Source organism: Eumetopias jubatus, unplaced genomic scaffold, assembly GCF_037043125.1.
Source record: "Eumetopias jubatus isolate StellerSeaLion01/CBP00866 unplaced genomic scaffold, mEumJub1_p1.0 scaffold_13, whole genome shotgun sequence".
In the NCBI taxonomy this organism is placed as follows: Eukaryota; Metazoa; Chordata; class Mammalia; order Carnivora; family Otariidae; genus Eumetopias; species Eumetopias jubatus.
The window spans coordinates 104,641,299-104,659,685 of NW_028274819.1; the positions used below are offsets into that span (position 1 = coordinate 104,641,299).

An 18,387-nucleotide genomic window follows, 5' to 3' on the forward strand; every position below is an offset into this window, starting at 1 on the left:
CCGTGAGTGGATAAACATGAAGGACTGGCGGGAACATGGCCATTTTTGAAAAATTCCTGGGTCTCTGACCGAATGTGAAGGTGCTCCGTGCTGGAGGGCACTTGGCTCTCACTTCCCACTCTGCTGTGCGGGCTCAGGCCCACATTTCCTAGGACCTGCCTCCCCCTGCAAGTCCCCCTGTGGCTTTTCTAGCAGGGTATCAGCACACCGCAGGGACTCGGGTCACCTCAAAGCCAGCTGGCCTCTTGCCGTCTCGAGAGCACAGCCAGCCTGAAAGAGGGGGAGCCACGGAGCACTCCTGCTAACCACAAGCCAGTCTCAGTCTTGAACACGGGCCAAGCCCGGGTGTCTGGCTGGCAGGAGCAGTCACCTTGCCATGGGCAGATGTCTGCCTGATGCGGCTGCCTATGACCTTCCCCAGGACTCTCGTGTAGGATCCACTCCAGCCTCCATCAGGAGCCCATTTCTGAGGGGGACCAAAAGGGCAGATGGAACCAAGGGGCAAGTCTGACCTGGGTAGCTTAAACCCGTCGAGTTCCTCCCCGGCCCCCTCGAGGACAGGAGAGGGAAGGCGGTGGCGGACCCTGGGACCCCCTTCCCACCAGGAGAGCAGCGGCATTAAGAGCTGCTGGTTAAGGGTGGGAGACCGGAGCCCGGCTCTGTTCAAGGCAGAGATGTTTTAGAAGGGAACTGCACGGGCGGTTGCGCGCTCTTTTCTCGGGACGGTAGAGGCCGTGTAGCGTCGCCGTTACTCTGAGGAGAGAACAGTCGGTAGAGGGGTGCAAAAATGCAGAGCAATAAAACCTTTAACTTGGAGAAGCAAAACCATACTCCAAGGAAGCATCATCAGCATCACCACCAGCAGCACCACCAGCAGCAACAGCAGCAGCCACCACCGCCACCAATACCTGCAAATGGGCAACAAGCCAGCAGCCAAAATGAAGGCTTGACTATTGACCTGAAGAATTTTAGGAAACCAGGAGAGAAGACCTTCACCCAACGTAGCCGGCTCTTTGTGGGCAATCTTCCTCCTGACATCACTGAGGAGGAGATGAGGAAACTATTTGAGAAATATGGGAAGGCAGGCGAAGTCTTCATTCATAAGGATAAGGGCTTTGGCTTTATCTGCTTGGAAACACGAACCCTAGCAGAGATTGCCAAAGTAGAACTGGACAACATGCCACTCCGTGGAAAGCAGCTGCGTGTGCGCTTTGCCTGCCATAGTGCATCCCTTACAGTCCGAAACCTTCCTCAGTATGTTTCCAATGAACTGCTGGAGGAAGCCTTTTCGGTGTTTGGCCAGGTGGAAAGGGCTGTAGTCATCGTGGATGATCGAGGAAGGCCCTCAGGAAAAGGCATTGTTGAATTCTCAGGGAAGCCAGCTGCTCGGAAAGCTCTGGACAGGTGCAGTGAAGGCTCCTTCCTGCTAACCACATTTCCTCGGCCTGTGACTGTGGAGCCCATGGACCAGTTGGATGATGAAGAGGGACTTCCAGAGAAGCTGGTTATAAAGAACCAGCAATTTCACAAGGAGCGAGAGCAGCCACCCAGATTTGCACAGCCTGGCTCCTTTGAGTATGAGTATGCCATGCGCTGGAAGGCACTCATTGAGATGGAGAAGCAGCAGCAGGACCAAGTGGACCGCAACATCAAGGAAGCTCGTGAGAAGCTGGAGATGGAGATGGAGGCCGCTCGCCATGAGCACCAGGTCATGCTAATGAGACAGGATTTGATGAGGCGTCAAGAAGAACTTCGGAGGATGGAAGAGCTGCACAACCAAGAAGTGCAAAAACGAAAGCAACTGGAGCTCAGGCAGGAGGAGGAACGCAGGCGCCGTGAGGAAGAGATGCGGCGGCAACAGGAAGAAATGATGCGGCGACAGCAGGAAGGATTCAAGGGAACATTCCCTGATGCGAGAGAACAGGAGATACGGATGGGCCAGATGGCTATGGGAGGTGCTATGGGCATCAACAACAGAGGCGCCATGCCCCCTGCTCCAGTGCCAGCAGGTACCCCAGCTCCTCCAGGACCTGCCACTATGATGCCAGATGGAACCTTGGGATTGACCCCACCAACAACTGAACGCTTTGGCCAAGCTGCTACAATGGAAGGAATTGGGGCAATTGGTGGAACCCCTCCGGCATTCAACCGTGCAGCTCCTGGAGCTGAATTTGCTCCAAACAAACGTCGCCGATACTAATAAAAATTTCAATGTCTAGTTTCCCAAAAACCCTTAAAAGAAGGACCCTTTTTGGACTAGCCAGAATTCTGCCCTGGAAAAGTGTTAGGGATTCCTCCCAATAGTTAGGTCTTCCTTGCCTGTACTACTCTGAGGGAGTTTGCTGGAGGCTGAGGGCAAGGGAGGGGCGATATTTAACAAATCAGTTCTGTGTGGTATATCGTTTAACTAATTGATTTTGTATGGTGCATTCCTGAAGTCTCATGTGATTGTTGAGGGCCTATGGGGGGGGGGGGGGACCATGGCAAAATGGATCCAGTTAGAGCCCCCATTAATCTTGATCATTCCATTCTTTGTCCATCCTGTTCTATTTGGTTTCTCATTATACCCTCCAAACCCCAGAGACACTGCCACATACACCACAAAAACAAGCATCCCCCAATGACCTTAGCCCCATTGTTCCATTCACTCGCAGGTTTGAATTCAGGCAAATGTCCACAGAGGTCACAGACAACATACATACGGTTCTGTTATATCCCATATATTACCCCTTCATGTCCTAAGGAAGACATTTTCTCTTAGAGATTTTCATTTTAGTGTATCTTTAAAAAAAAATCTTGTGTTGAGTTGCCTCCCATCTTTTTTCTTGGGTTAGGACAACCCAGGAACGGCCCTTTTGTGTCTATGATGTTGCTGTTCACAGCTTTTCTTGATAGGCCTAGTACAATCTTGGGAACAGGGTTGCTGTGTGCTGAAGGTCGGACAGTAGCTCTTAGCCTTGCCTATCGTAGGTAGTTATGCTGTGCATTTTTTTTATTGGTGTACCATGTTTGATTTGTCCCTGATACCTTTGGAGTTTTTCTGAGAAATGGAGCAGTAATACAGCATCAACATATTAAAATACGTTTTAAGCCTTTTAAAAAAAAAAAAAAAAAAAGAAGGGAACTGCACGCCAGAGGAGGTCCTGTATTTTTAAGACCACTGTTTGAGAAAGATCAGGGAGAAGGGACGCAAAAACATGCAAGATGAACAAAACGTTCCGACGCATTCTCTGGGAGACAGAACCGGCTCTGGGAAGCTCCCTGCAACCCTTTGGGGAGCTTGGCAACATGGAAAGCTAAGAGTCATGAGGTGACAGTCCACAGGAGTAACCAGCACCGCTTTAGTCATTCTAGGGGTGTGAGTTTAAAGACTCTGCTCCCCAAACACCTGAGGGCCCTGGCTTTGTGGCATACGCACCCCAAAGTGCAGCACGTTGAGAAGTCAAGGGTGGCTCTTGACTCCTGAGAGGGGTGGCACCCAGGGACAGGGCTCCAGAAGGGCCCATGAAGACCACAAGTTTGCCTGGCACAGAGCTTGGGGATGTGGTACAGGCCCTTCTTACCCTCTGCTCCCACGAGCTGCTGTTCCCCCAAACACTCACAGACACTGCCCAAGTCTTCGTTGAGACACTTAGCGGCCAGTACCTACGAAACAAGAGAATGCGTCACTGAGAGCAGAGACATCCTTTGAGTCTCCCAGACGTTGTTCAGCCTCCCAGCCTTAATGATCTGAAGCCGACAGCTGTAGGAAGACATCCTTCACTGGAATGGCCCACCACACACGAAACTTCCCCACTGCACTGTCAGGATCACCAAAGGGGCACGGCCGAGGGGACCAGCTAGTGCTGTGCTTCCAAGATCTCCTCAGGGTCACAGCTGGGACCCTCCCATTCTAAAAGGTGAAAGGGCAGGAGGGTGCCTTGTTTCATTCACACCACTAAAACAAAAACAGCACAGACCAATTGGCTCAAACAACAGAAATTTATTTCTCACAATTCTGGAGGCTGGAGGTCCAAGGTCAAGGTGCCAACACATTCAGCATCTGGTGAGAGCTCTCTTCCTGGTCATACATGGCTGTCTTTTCTCCAAGCCCTCACATGGCAGGGGGGCAAGGGAGCTCTCTGGTGTCTCCTTTGTAAGATCACTAAGCCCACTCGTGAAGCTATACCTTCTTGATCTAACCAGCTCCCCAATACCATCCACCTCCACCTCCTGACACCATCACATTGGGGGTTAGGATTTCAACACATGAACATTAGAAGGACACAAATAGTCAGTCTAGAGCAGAGGGAGAGAGAGAAAGGGAGGCAGGGAGGGAAGGAGATAGAGAGAGTCCTCTTGAATCTACTGATCCATCCGTCCCTCAGGCTACTACGCTGTTTTTTCGTTCCTGCCTTCATTGTCCAGTTCATTTTTTCAAAACTGGGCTACCTTTTCCACCTCAGCTGCTTCTCATTTCTAAAGCCCTCGCCTTGGATGCCCATGCCTGCTGCTCTCAGACGTGGCCGGGGCCCTCATCCTGTCCACTCCTGTTTCCCACACGGGGGCATCAGCTCCGCATCTGGCACAGCTCAGCCCAGGTCCAGCCAGAGCTCCCCCCTCCCAACTGCACCGGCTCCTTCCTGTGGCTCTTCTTCCCTTGTCTTCCCCACCCCACCCCCCCACCCCCCGCAGCGCCAGAGCCTCCTCTGGTTACAGGTACCACACCTATGAAAATGGCTCTCAAACCCACATTTCTAACTCTGGCCACGCGGCTTGTGGTGAGTGGCCATCCCTGGTTATCATCAGGTCTCTCAGACTGGACACCCCCCACCCCCACCTAAGCTGGACTCTTCATCTTGCTCTCTGCAGATGGGCCTCCTTTCCTGGTGTTCTTACCACCATGAGGAACACCACTGTCCTCCAGCTTCCGGATCCTTCTGAACCCTCCTGTCGCTTCATGCTCCACAGCCAGTCCCGCATCAACTCCTGCCACTTGTTGTTTTTCACATCCTGTGATGTGAAAATATCCTCCTGTGATGTTTTCCTCACATCACTCATTCCCACTGCCCTCACCGTACAGCGGGCCCTCACCATCTCATACACGGTCAGGAGGGACACACTTCAGAGCTGGGAGGAATTAGTCAGCCCAACCCTTCACATGGCAGACGAGGAAACAAAGGCTCAGCTGGGCGGGACGTGTGCCTGAGGTCAGAGCTGTTAGTCAAGACTCCAACCCAGGTCTCCTAGGGGTCTGCCCCTCGCCTCCGCATGGCACCACAGGTAGAGACCAGGACAGCGGCCCAACCCCCTCTGCCTTCCCTCATAACCACTTTCCCAGATACTCTTTGGGGTGTTTGCCAGTTCACAGGGTCCCTCTCCCGACCCATCCCACCACATGGGCGGACCAGCAGGGGTGCTGCACCCTGTGGCCACACTCCCCTCGTGGGAAAGAGTCACTGGATGAGGGACAGCCACCTCACTCGTCAGGCCAGTCACAGTATTTCCTCCCAATATGTGGAATTAGAGAGAAGGAAATTCTAATTCAGTCTGCTTTAGTCTCCCTAAGGTGGCCGGCCTCCCACCCTGTGGTCTAAGGGGAACACGAGGTAGGCTGCTGAGTGACACAGACATCTGGGAGGAACAGAGATGAAAGAGGGAGAGAACGAGCCTACTCACTGCCTTGTCACTGGTTCCAGGCCCTTCCGGAAGCTCCACCCTGTGGGGGTCGAAGGGTGGGGCTTTTTGGGGGGGATGGGGGTGGGCAGAGAGAGACTGGTAGCTTTATCTCTACCATTATTCCCTTCACTGTCCCTAATCCACCCCCAAAGAAACAGGTAATCTGAGTAAAAACCAGGCTGACCATGCAGACAGCTTTAATGGTCTCTTAGCCCTACAAGATTTTGTTTTGAGGTGCCTCACTTTGCTTTCTGTCACTTGCAGTCAGAGTCCTAAGCAATTCACCAACTAAACCACACACACACACACACACACACACACACACACACACCACAAACCTACAATGAGCAGAGAGTGTACTTGATCTCAAGCCCCGCATAAAGGTTTGCCTCCCCCGGATGTACATGAATGCTCCGTGCACCTATGATTAAACATGCTCTCATGGCTGCCTACCCCTGCCCACAGTCGTCCTAAGACGGTTTCACAGACATCACCCGGGTATTGCCTGCCACATTGATGGGCTTAGCATCTGTTGTACCGGTTCTACTTCTAAACCTTTGCAAATGCCACCGTCCCTAGGCCGTGCGCGGGGCTCCTTCTCTCCAGCGTCCTGTGTTCCTGGGTGGCTCCAAACCTGGCTGGGTCTAAATTTCCCCGGAAAGCCTTCCCTGATAAGCCTCATCCAACTCCAAACAGCACTACCAGCCTCAGCCTTGGCTCAGCTTCCCTTTCCCTGTAGAGATGTAGTTCATAAAAACAGACCCAGAAACGTAAATTCAGTGTCGCTTTTTCAGATGTGTGTCCTAACTTCCTGACAGTCTGAAAGCTCTTCTGCAGAGGAGACTGCCCCTCCCTACAGCATCTGGCACACTCCTTTCCACACTACAGACACTTAATAAATGTAACTGCCTGCCTGACTGAGACAGGAAAAGTAGTAAGCCAGCGTCCAAACTCACTCCGCGCAGACCTCTAACTGCCTCCCTGAAAGTGGCAGGCATCGGGAGCTCCAAGGCCCTCCACTCACTTCCAAGCCCGAATTAAAATGTTCTGCTGCACGAATGATTCCAAGCCCTTTGGAAAGGTCTGAGGGGGATCAGTGGAAAGCAGAGCTGAAGGCTGAAGGGCAGGATCTTGGAAAGTGAGCCCTGTCAGGGTGTGAATGCACACAACAAAATCCCCACTTCATGACGGCAGCTGCCTCAGGACCACCCCCAGGAGCACATGGTGGGACTGGAGACCCCCAGCCCGACCCCAAAACCCATCCCTAGAGCCCTCAGGACCAGCCCCAGGAGCACACGGTGGGACTGGAGACCCCCAGCCCAACCTCAAAACCCATCTCCACAGCCCTCTTCTTCCATGGCCCACTGTGAGCCTTAGTAGTGGCTTGCATTTGGGGCTTTCCCCCATCTCCTACCTTATATCCTATACACAACTCTCAACTATTCTTTGCACACAGGGGAACAAGAAAACTTAGGTGACTTTCTAGTATAATCTTCATTGACTGGCTCTTACTATATACCAGGCACTGTACACCTCTTATTTTGTTTAATTAATCTCACCATAACTCTATTAGGTAAACTGCCACTGTTGTTCCTCGTTTCCCGAATGGAAAACTGAGGCCTGGAGAGATTAAGCATCTTGCCTAATCTGTGCCTAGAGCTACTTCCAGACAGGAAGTAGCAGAGCTGGGATTCGAATCCACCTAGGTTTTATGCTGAAGTTGCATATTTTCTCCTATGCTTTACTGTCTCCTAAGATAAGGCAGCAAGACCCCATGCAAAGGAGAGTTTAGCCAAACCGTAAGCTGAGTGCTTCCTGGCCAGGAGCAGGTCCGGGAGGTCAGCAGGGACACCGCAGGCCAAACTGAGCACTGAGGGAGACTAAGACCTGAATGACCATTATGAGGTCCCGTGCCCACCCAGAGACAAGGCATTAATAGAGAGCAGTGGGTTAGACAACAAAGCTCCAAAACTGAGCTTGGAAAGTGACCATCTGTTTCTTACAAGAAAGGGGAGAAGGGTCCGGCCGATCTCTTCTCCTTTCCCACGATCACACATTAATATATTTGGCCTATCATCATCATCATCATCATCATCACCATTAACCAACATTTATTGAGCGCTTCTTTTAGGTTACCTAGTTACATGATCTCTTTTAACCCTCACAACAACCCAATGAGATGGATGTTATCACCTCCTCTTAACAGATGAGGACACTGAGGCAGAGAGGGCTGTAACACTGTGTCCAAGCGGCTCAGCAAGATTCCACTGGGTAGAACCAGAACAAAATCCATGACTGTCCACCTCTAGAATCTGAGCTCCAGCCATGACCACAGCAGGCCAGCTCTGGGTTTGGGCTCCAAGGTCCCGACATGGGTCCAAGATGTCGGGGGGTGGGCCCCCTAAGGAGGCTAGAAGAGCAGGCCTGTGCAAACAGGAGTGGTCAGCTATCAGCCCTGGGCAGCCAGGGGGGCGCAGAGTAGGATGACCAGAGCACAGGCAGGCTAGCCCCCAGCTCTGAGGCATCTGCACGACCAGCACCGCCCGTAGCATAGAACTCTGGGGCCCTTTCAGCACACATCTGTAGCATCCCAGTTTCAAGAAGCTTAAAAGCTGTCCGTCCCACCTTCCAGCAGGAAGACTCCCCTTGAATATTGCTATCCCGTGTGACCAGAGCCTTCTCAGGGCTCTATGACTTTCTCAGGACCAAAACAAAGCCTGTTCTGGATTCCATCCTGATGTTGTGTAAAATACTTCATCTCCACTTCTTGTTGTTGTTGCTGCTGTTGTTTTCGGGGCTTATCTGGTAGGGAATGTGAAAACGAACAAAGAAAAAGATGTCAGATTTCCATCTCCTTTTTCCTAAGAAGAATTGTTATTTTGGTAAAGAAGGATTGCAGAAGCATTGATCACAATGCTGGAGGCGGACAGGGTTTGATGGCTGTGCGAATGCAGGCCTTCTGCATTCAAAGACAAGCCTGTAAGCCAGGCGAAGTGCTGATGACTGCCTAGAAATTACAGAGGAAAATTTCAGACTAGAAAATTGAGATTGTAATTGATCCCCATTTTCATATTCCGTTAGATATTGATGTAACATAATTATCATGAAAAAGTCCACAAATACATATGGATCATTTACATGTCAAAGAATGGTGCTCGTGTCTTAAACACAAACGAGGTTTGTGGTCTTCGGGAAGTCACTGAGCCCACGTGGAGAGGCAGCAGTGTACAAAGGAGCAGGTACGCACCTGCGACCTACGAAACCAGGGTTCAAGCCTCAGCTCCAGCTCCAGCTCCATTTCTTGGTAAAATGCCTTGAAAATGTCTGTCTCTGCTCTGCACTGCACTTCGCTGTCACATGGTGATGATATTAATAACCTACCTTGTGGGCTGTGCCTGAGATAATGTAGGTAAGAATGCCTGGCAGTTGCAGAGGCCCTATATGCATGTTCCCCTTTTATCAGCCAGGATTGTGGTGACAGCCTTGACTTGTTGTACCTGACTGAGCCCTGCGCTCCTGGAAACGGTGGTTAAAAAGTCCCTCCACCCTTTTGTGTTCCAGGAAATGGCTTACTACAAAGACCCTCTCTTCCCCTTACCACACAGATAAGACTCACGGAAGCCAGTCTGGTTTATCTAGTACAAAGCCAGGCACTGACCTTCCAAGTTCCCATTCTTTGCCTCATAACTGATTAGCTGATCTGTTTTGTCCCCAGTAGTTCACTGGAAACAACTGAAATAAAATGCTTGTTAAGCAAGTAGCTAAGATTCTCTTGTTCCTCCAGGTGCTTCCAAAGCTTTGGCCCACCCAACAGCCTGAGTCAGGCTGGCCTCAGGATAAACCATTGTCTGATCTACTGCCCTGATCACCTCATTTCACTTCTTCATTCCTGGTTCTTTCTAGCACTGTTCCGTCCTCCCTAAAAAAGAAAAACCTCTTCCCCTAACTCTTCAGACACCTGCAAATATTATGGTCAGAGCTTCTCCCTGTTGCAACAGGCCCCCTCTCCCACCCCTTGGAATAATCCTTTCAAGTGAAGTCTCTTCTTAACTTATTAAGTCTGGGCTTGTTTTTTAGTTGACAATTACAAGCAACAGTGACTGCCACTGGCCATGGGAAGACTCTAAGGAACTCTCTCAAATTCAACAATGCTCTTCTAAATTTGATCTCCAGTCTTAGCATGTGTCCAAGAACCAGGCAATTAAGAGGAGATGATACATATATATTTTAGTAAAACCTTTGTCAGGACCCCACTGCTCTTCCAAGACACCACTGATGCTGGCTACTATTGTGGCCATGGAGAGATGGATGGATTCTGATCTTCCCTTCCTGCACCTTTTTACTGTCATCTTTGAGGCCTTGGTACCAGATTCAAAGTCCTGCTTGGGAGTATCTGATTGGCTCAAGTTGCACACTTGTGTTCTGTGAAGAGGAGCAGAATATGAGACCTCAAAATATGGCCCTTTGGCATGTGGATTATTTTGAGCTGAAGGCAATCAAGACCCAGCAGACTCAAAAAAACTTTTACCTCTCCCTTAACTCCCTAAAAAAATTTGGATAAGGAGCCTAGCTTTGAGGATAACCAGAGATAACTTATGTGAAAGGCCTATCTGTATGTCCCGGCAAAAATCTCATTACCAAACATCTGCTATTCTATTGTCTATGTCTATTGAGTTTGCCTCCTTCCCCTTGAAGCTTCAGGCCCCTTATCCTATTCCTTAGCTCAGGATAGCACATATTTTTATTAAATTTGCTTTTCTCCTATTAATCTGTCTTATGTCAGTTTAATTAGACCAGCCAAAGAACCTAGAAGCATAGAAAATATTTTTTCCTCCCCTACAGTGGTTAGGGCTGAAGAGAAGAAAAATCTGCCTGTGTTGTTTTCTGAGGAGAAAGGCAGGGTTCTGCATCCTACCAATATTACACACAATGGGGAAGAGAGCCTGATGTTAGGCAGTCGGGAAAAATGATAAATGTCTGTTATATCTTTCTGTCTAGACTCCAGATTTTTGTCTTTGTTTTGGAGGGCTGGGTTTCTTTCTGGGTGTCCAGACCCAATTCCAATGTGGTAGGGGTGGTTCCCACACAAACACCACCAACCAATTCTCAGACACCAGCAAGGTGTCCAAGATTTCAACCCAATTCTGACACTAACTACTCAGAGATAGCATCAGATGCCACAGGTTAAGGGCTCAGTCCAACAAGACTTCCCCATCCCCACCCCCTACTTCAGCCATCAATCACAAGGCCCAGGCTGTTACCTTTGCTTCTGACCCACCCGTATAGACTGGAGGTTCCTACGTCCTCCTCCTTAGGTTCTTTTAAGTGCTAGAGCAGCTCACACAACTCAGGGAAACCCTTAATTATGTTTACCAGTATATTAAAAGGTATGATAAAGAATATGAATCGGGGCGCCTGGGTGGCTCAGTCGTTAAGCGTCTGCCTTCGGCTCAGGTCATGGTCCCAGGGTCCTGGGATCGAGCCCCGCATCGGACACCGTGCTCCGTGGGAAGCCTGCTTCTCCCTCTCCCACTCCCCCTGCTTGTGTTCCCGCTCTCGCTGTGTCTCTCTCTGTCAAATAAATAAAAATCTTTAAAAAAAATATATGAATCAACAGCCAGATGAAGAGATACATAGGGCAAGATCCTGAACAAAGGAGCTTCGGTCCTCACGGAGCTTAGGGACTGTCTCAGTGGTACCTGGGAACACTCTGGTTCCCTAAGAACCGAAGCTCAACAAAAAGGACCAAGAAGGTGTCCTCCTGGCCCTTTTATGGAGGCTTCATTACATAGTCATGCATGACTAAGTCACTGGCCGTTGGCTGATTCAACCTCTAATCCCTCTCCCCTCCCCACAGGTCAGGGGCAGGACTGAAAGTTCCAACCCTTTAATCACATGGTTGGTCTACCTTGCCCTTGGGTGGGGTCCCAAAAGTCACCTTCATGTATAACATGACGCCTCTTTCACTTTTATGGCTCTGAAGCATCTCTAGGAACTGAGGATGGATAGGAAACGTATCTGAATGACCAAATGCATATTTCTCATACAACATCATATCACAGGGTTTGTCGTCATTGTGAATCAAGATTCTAAAACCCGCTCTATCAGCCAACAAAGTTGGTATAAAACCCCAAAATGATTATATGTGCCCCAGGGCTGCACAAAGCAGCATACAGATTCAAGGATGCTGCACCTCCTAGCCTCCTTCCCTCACACTGCCCCCTGCCCACACATTTGGCTTTGATTAATCAGCCCAGATGCTGAGACAAGGAGGGTGCTTGCCAGCCTGACACTCTTCTCTTAAGCCTGAGCCACTTATCGCTGAAGAGGAGCCTGTGCCCCGCGTGACACGAGGAAGAGAAGGTGTCAGCTCTAGCCTGCTACCTGCTTCTGCCGGGGCCGCTGCCAAGTGCCAGTGGGAAGCTGCAATCAATTGTCGTGCAACATGCCAACATAACAGCTGGTGACCAGTCATTAGGGTAATCCACCAAGCATGGGAATTTCAAGAACCCCCTCAGCACACACAGAAAATGAGAGTTATTGCGAAACCAGGTGTTCCAGTCTAATTGCACGAACCAGTCTGAAATGTTAATCTGCTCACTCAAGCTACAATCTGTATGTGAGGAGTGTGGAAGCGAGACTCCCAGCCAAGCTTAATGGGGGAGAGCATATACTTTGTTCCCTCATTTATTTATTCCTGCAAGGTTGTTCTCAAGTCTCTGAGCAATAGACGCACAGAGAAACGTGACTGAGATCGACCTTGAGGGCACTGGCTCAGTGTCCTGCACTAGCACAGCAGCGGTCAAACCTGGCCTTAGCAGAGCAAGCCTGCACTTGCAACAAGCCTCCCCGGGAAGACACGGCGGGCCTGGCTCCAACTCACCCAGGGACTCCCATTGTCACAGCACGAGCCCGCTGCACCTGTTCTGGGAGGAGGTAGAACCTGGCCATTGAGAGAACCTCAGGGACAAACACGCCTTGCTTCAAGCCCCTGCCCTGCCCTGGCCAGCTGTGTGATCTGGGCCAAGTTTCTAAACCTCTCTGAGTTTCTTGGAGCCTCTGGTCCCTCTTCTCTAGAAAAGGGGATAATGATGTCTACCTCACCAACTTGAAGATTAGCCCAGTTGATATATGGAAAGCTCTTAGCAAAATCTATGGCTCATGATGAGGACTCCATAAAATAACTATTATTATCAATTCATTAAATTAGATGATTTTATATCTGAGAATCAAGAAATCAAAGTACCCATCACAGCTCATATTTAAAGACAAAACAACTCCCACTTCAACCGATTCCTTCATCCTTTTCTCCCCAGTCTCTCTTTCTGATGTTTCGGGCTTGCCATAACATGATCTTTGCTGCTTCCTCAAGTTGACCTGCCCCCGTTTTTAACACTCATTCCTTGCCCCCACCTGCATGATATGCTCTATCCTGTCTCTCATGACCCAGACAGCTCTTTCAGCTCTCTCCCCCAACACACATAGCCAATGCTTTTCAAAGCCTGGATCAAACCCTGCCTTCCCCCACAAAATTCTTCTGACTGTTCTAGCTCACTCCTTCAACAGCAAATATGGGCTGAGCATCAGTGCTAGGCTGGGCCCTGGGCCTCCCCGAGGCTGGGATGCAGTGTGGACAAGACAGACTCATCCCTGCCCTCCCATCACTCCCTCCCCAGACCACAACTGCATTTTACAGTGTGCGTTACCACCGGTGTTCAGGGCTAAGCCGCGTGTCGTTCTTGCCCTTTGATGCAAACTTTTTTAAAGAAATGACACAAGGTGGGGCACCTGGGTGGCTCAGTCATTAAGCGTCTGCCTTCGGCTCCGGTCATGATCCCAGGGTCCTGGGATCGAGCCCCACGTTGGGCTCCCTGCTCTGCGGGAAGCCTGCTTCTCCCTCTCCCACTCCCCCTGCTTGTGTTCACTCTCTCGCTGTGTCTCTCTCTGTCAAATAAATAAATAAAATCTTTAAAAAGAAATGATACAAGGCAATGTTGTAGAAGAAAGAACAGGCTGTGAGGTCAGAGAGTCCCGAGTTCAAATCCCAGCCCTGCCTCTTGCTTGTCTGTGGGATCCTGGGCATGTACTTAATCTCACTCTAAGACAAGATGTGGTACCCAGGCAGAATCAACACTCTGTCACAGTGTGAGGACCGCTGGCTTCTGCTGGAACAAGGCACTGATGCTATGTGAAAACTTAGGATCACTGTCCCCTAGCTTGTCAGGGCAGAATCTGAGGAATAGCCTAGGCAGGTGCCAGGTAGCCATTCTCTAGACACCAGGCAATGACTTCTACTCTCTCCTCAAAATTTGTGCATAACATAGCAGCCAGCTTTTTCACAGAGTTCTTTTTTTCCCATTCTCTGCAAAGTTGTTTATGAGTGTATTTTTGAATTGTCCTGGGAAACATATATATCTTGTTATTCCAAAGGTAGGTTACCATAACTCTGACTTCTACTGTAATTCCGATTCTTCTGAGAAGAATCTAGGAGAGAGTGAAATAGATCCTGGGTGCCCTTTCAAATGAATTCTGCCAGTTCTACACAATATTATTTGACCATCCTTATAGCAGTGAGAATGTGACAGAGCCCAGCAAATCTCCCCAGAGCCACAGGTACGCTCCCATGGGTCTGCAGTTTACCCCCGCTAAATGGTAAAGAGCAAAAGGACTCCCATCCCTGTTTGTCAATGCCTCTTTATCTTGGGTCCTCTGCCTCTCTGTAGTTTGGAGGGTGCTTTGGGGCGATGGCAGTGACATGTAAAATTGAATTGATTTGCCTTTGGTCACAGAATCTTTATTCTAACTACCTCAGTCCTAAGCCTAACACAAAAGCACTTGAGTCCATTAAAACATGGTCAAAAAAGCAGACCGCTCCAAGATCCAACCAAAATGACAATTTATAAAAGTACAAAAGGCAATCAATTCATAAAAGTACTCAGACCAGAAGACAGGATAGGAAAGGACCAAAGAACTCACAAGGTGAATTAAACCCCACTGGTTGCAAACCACAGTGACAGAGAACTACACTGAGACAAGAGCCATTCTCTAAGGCCAGGATCCCTCCTCACCATCCCCCACCCAATAATCAGCAGTGGGAGAGGAGAATGCCACGAAGTGCCTGGCTAAAGTGAGGTCCTCAAGGATTGGCCTCCCCAGCACTTCACCCCCAGGCTGAAACTGAAAAGTCAGAAGAAAGTGGGAGTTCTTTCTGAAATGGGTTGGACGTCACAGTGGAACTGGCATTCCAAAATAGGGCCATCCCAGTTATGCTGACTGCTCCCCACTCAGACACCCTAATGCAGTGTGCTGGTACAGATCGCCCTAGAAAACTAGCAAATCAAAGGGCATGATTAGCATCTCCATCCACCACCTGTAGCCCTCTCTTCAGCAGAAGGGAAATGGCCAGGAAATCCACATATGGCTACCTACCATAATCACCCTGGTTCTGTCCTCATAAATACACAGGGACAGTCAAGGACCAGCAGACCCTTAAGGAGAACACAAAGGAACAAACATCTTGAAGGAGCAAACAGGCCCCTGGAGAAACAGAATAGAGGAAATATCACGGAACTCAAAAAATTCATTTCAGTAACTCCAAAGAGATTTTGAGAAGAAACTGCATCCATAAAGAATAGGGTGCTATGAAAATAAAATTGTTGAAGCGGAAATACAAGCAAATACGCCAACATGGAAGGCAAAAAGACAAAGAGACAGATGCAACATGAGAGAAAAACTGAAAGATGTAGAAGATATATAATAACAGCCAATATCCATCTCAGGGAATTCCAGAGAGAAAACAAAAAGGAAAAAAAAGGAAGGGAGGAAAGGAGCGAATAGCTATTTCTCAGGTCTTTATTGCTGAAAAGCCCACCAAGTACTAAGAAAGGTGATTACAGAAAGACCAATTCCTAGATTTATCTTCATGTGCTTTCAGAACATGGATTAAGAGAAATTTCTAAAACTGCTTGGGAAAGAGTTTAGTTATAAAGGATTGATAATCCTCTCAACGACAAGTCTGGATAATAGAAGACAGTGGGGTAACTCCGAAATTCTGAGTAAAGTTATTTTGATCCCAGAAGCCAGACAAGTGAAAGGACAAAATAAAGATATTTTCAGACCTGCAAAGAGCCAGACAGTTTACTTGAAAAAAATTACCTGGGGATATACTCCAGAAAAGCAAACAATCAAAAAAGGAATCTGTGGAAATAAACAAAGACCAACCAAATGGGAACAGGCAAAGATTATTTATGCAGAGCTCACAAGGAAGTCAGCCACCATTGCTTGTGTTCTGGTGGAGATCCAAAGGCAGGCAGAAAGTGGGAAAGCTCTATCGTGGAAAAAGGGAAGGCTTCAGGTAAACCCTGCTTGGAGGCTGCTAGTGTGGGGAAGACATGAGCAGGCTAACTAGAAGTGGGGCATCCCATGTGACTGTTTAGGGGTGCACATTTGGCTTTTCCTGGTAGATCTTAAATTAGAAGAAGGGCAAAAATTAGAGAAATTGTCAGCTAGCCATCAAGTCTTACCCATTTGGGGCCTGTTATTACAGAGGTTATCATTTGGCTTTCTGGGCTGGTTGCTAGAGATAGTGGTCTGACTACCTACGAGTCTGACTTAGAGACAGCAGGCTGACTCCCTGGGCTGGTTACTGTAGAGAATGGGTTGGCGTCTTACACTGACTGCTGCAGATCGTGGGTCAGAGTTCCTTTTTTTTTTTTTTTTTTTTTGTATCATCTGGCCATTGTCTATTTGTATATCCAGTCTCTCAAACTTAAAAGACTGCATGAGATCCAACAAACAGTGGAACTAAGTCAGGAGCGCTCAGGAAGACACAGTTAGAAAAAAGTCTGTTCCAAAATTGTCCATTCTACAAATAGAATGATCAAGAATTTGGACATTCTTGGCTAAAATTAACAAGTCAGGAAACAACAGATGTTGGCAGGGATGTGGAGAAAGGGGAACCCTCCTACACTGTTGGTGGGAATGCAAGTTGGTGCAACCACTCTGGAAAACAGTAGAGAGGTTCCTCAAACAGTTGAAAATAGAGCTACCCTACGATCCAGCAATTGCACTACTGGGTATTTACCCCAAAGATACAAATGTAGGGATCCGAAGGGGTACGTGCACCCCAATGTTTATAGCAGCAATGTCCACAATAGCCAAACTGTGAAAAGAGGCAAGATGTCCATTGACAGATGAATGGATAAAGAAGAGGTGGTATATAAACACAATGGAATATTATGCAGCCATCAAAAGGAATGAGATCTTGCCATTTGCAATGACGTGGATGGAACTGAAGGGTGTTATGCTGAGTGATATAAGTCAATCAGAGAAAGACATGTATCATATGACCTCACTGATATGAGGAATTCTTAATCTCAGGAAACAAACTGAGGGTTGCTGGAGTGGTGGGGGGGTGGGAGGATGGGGTGGCTGGGTGATAGACATTGGGGAGGGTATGTGCTATGGCGAGTGCTGTGAATTGTGCAAGACTGTTGAATCACAGATCTGTACCTCTGAAACAAATAATGCAATATATATTAAGAAAAAAAAAAAGAAGACGATAGCAGGAAGGGAAGAATGAAGCAGGGGGAATTGGAGGGGGAGACCAACCATGAGAGACGATGGACTCTGAAAAACAAACTGAGGGTTCTAGAGGGGAGGGAGGTGGGGGAATGGGTTAGCCTGGTGATGGGTATTAAAGAGGGCAGTTCTGCGTGGAGCACTGGGTGTTATGCACAAACAATGAATCATGGAACACTTCCTCAAAAACTAATGATGTAATGTATGGTGATTAACATAACAATAAAAAAATTAAAAAAAAAAGAATTTGGACATTCTTAATAGTATGGTGAAGATGGTATGTCTCACCTCGGCCAACAAGAAAAGAAACACATGCAATTAGAAATTCCAGGATGAGAGCCATGTTCCGAATATGAAATAAATTTAAAAATGGGTTATTATTGTGGAGAACTGAGAGAGTACAGAAGGACTCCATTTGACCTTGATGCTTGCAACAACCTCCTCCGAGCAGCCAAAATTTAGTGAAACAGGATTACATCTCCTCTCTAGATCCAAACACTCCACTGATTCTACAGTGAATAAATATTTGCAAAATCACAGTATTATTAAAGCTATATATTGATTTTCATTGGTCAACATCCACTGATATGTAAACAAAGCATGAAAAGACTAATTATGGTTACCGTGTCAAATATAAATGTTCTAAACTTTGACAAAGTAAAAGAACAGTTAGTACTGACCAATATTGGTAGGAGGAAGAGGAGCGAGGAAACGGGGAACTAATTTCCTCAATGTTACATGGTAGAGACACAAGAGATACTGAGTTAATGAATCAAAGAATGAAGGTTTAAGGATAGAGGGAATAAATAGAAGAATAAAAATATAACCAAAATTGGCAGGAAGAAGTTAGGGGAAGATGCATGCTTCATTTATCATAGTGGGGAGTCAACAGTCATCAAATTGATGACTGCAGGAACAGAAATGCAAGCACATTATTTGAGTTATGGACAAAACCATCACTACCACCATCCCCAAAAAGGTAAAGTGAAGAACAGGATCTGCAGTGGAGGTGCAGGGAGAGACTTACTTTTCATGTCATACCCTTCTGGACTATTTGTTATTTCCCTGGGCATGTGTGGTTAGTAGTCCTTTCTTTCTTTTCAATTTAAAAGAAATCAGGATTCAGAGACAACACTTGAGCACCCCCAC

General features: G+C 48.0%; 2 protein-coding genes across 2 annotated transcripts in view; one reads left to right on the forward strand and one right to left on the reverse strand.

Moving 5' to 3' along the window:
• The first annotated feature begins 703 nt into the window (after positions 1 to 703).
• On the forward strand, positions 704 to 3,105 carry LOC114211318 (non-POU domain-containing octamer-binding protein). The gene has a single exon (XM_028105826.2). The coding sequence runs from the start codon at positions 788 to 790 to the stop codon at positions 2,198 to 2,200; it is 1,413 nt and encodes a 470-aa protein (XP_027961627.1). The 5' UTR covers positions 704 to 787; the 3' UTR covers positions 2,201 to 3,105.
• Positions 3,106 to 7,752: 4,647 nt separating this feature from the next.
• Positions 7,753 to 18,387, reverse strand: part of PTS (6-pyruvoyltetrahydropterin synthase) — a 100,138-nt gene continuing 89,503 nt past the window's right edge. Inside the window, exon 9 of the transcript XR_015766683.1 lies at positions 7,753 to 8,460. The gene's annotated coding sequence lies outside the window, so the exon portion shown is untranslated. The remainder of the gene's footprint in view (positions 8,461 to 18,387) is intronic.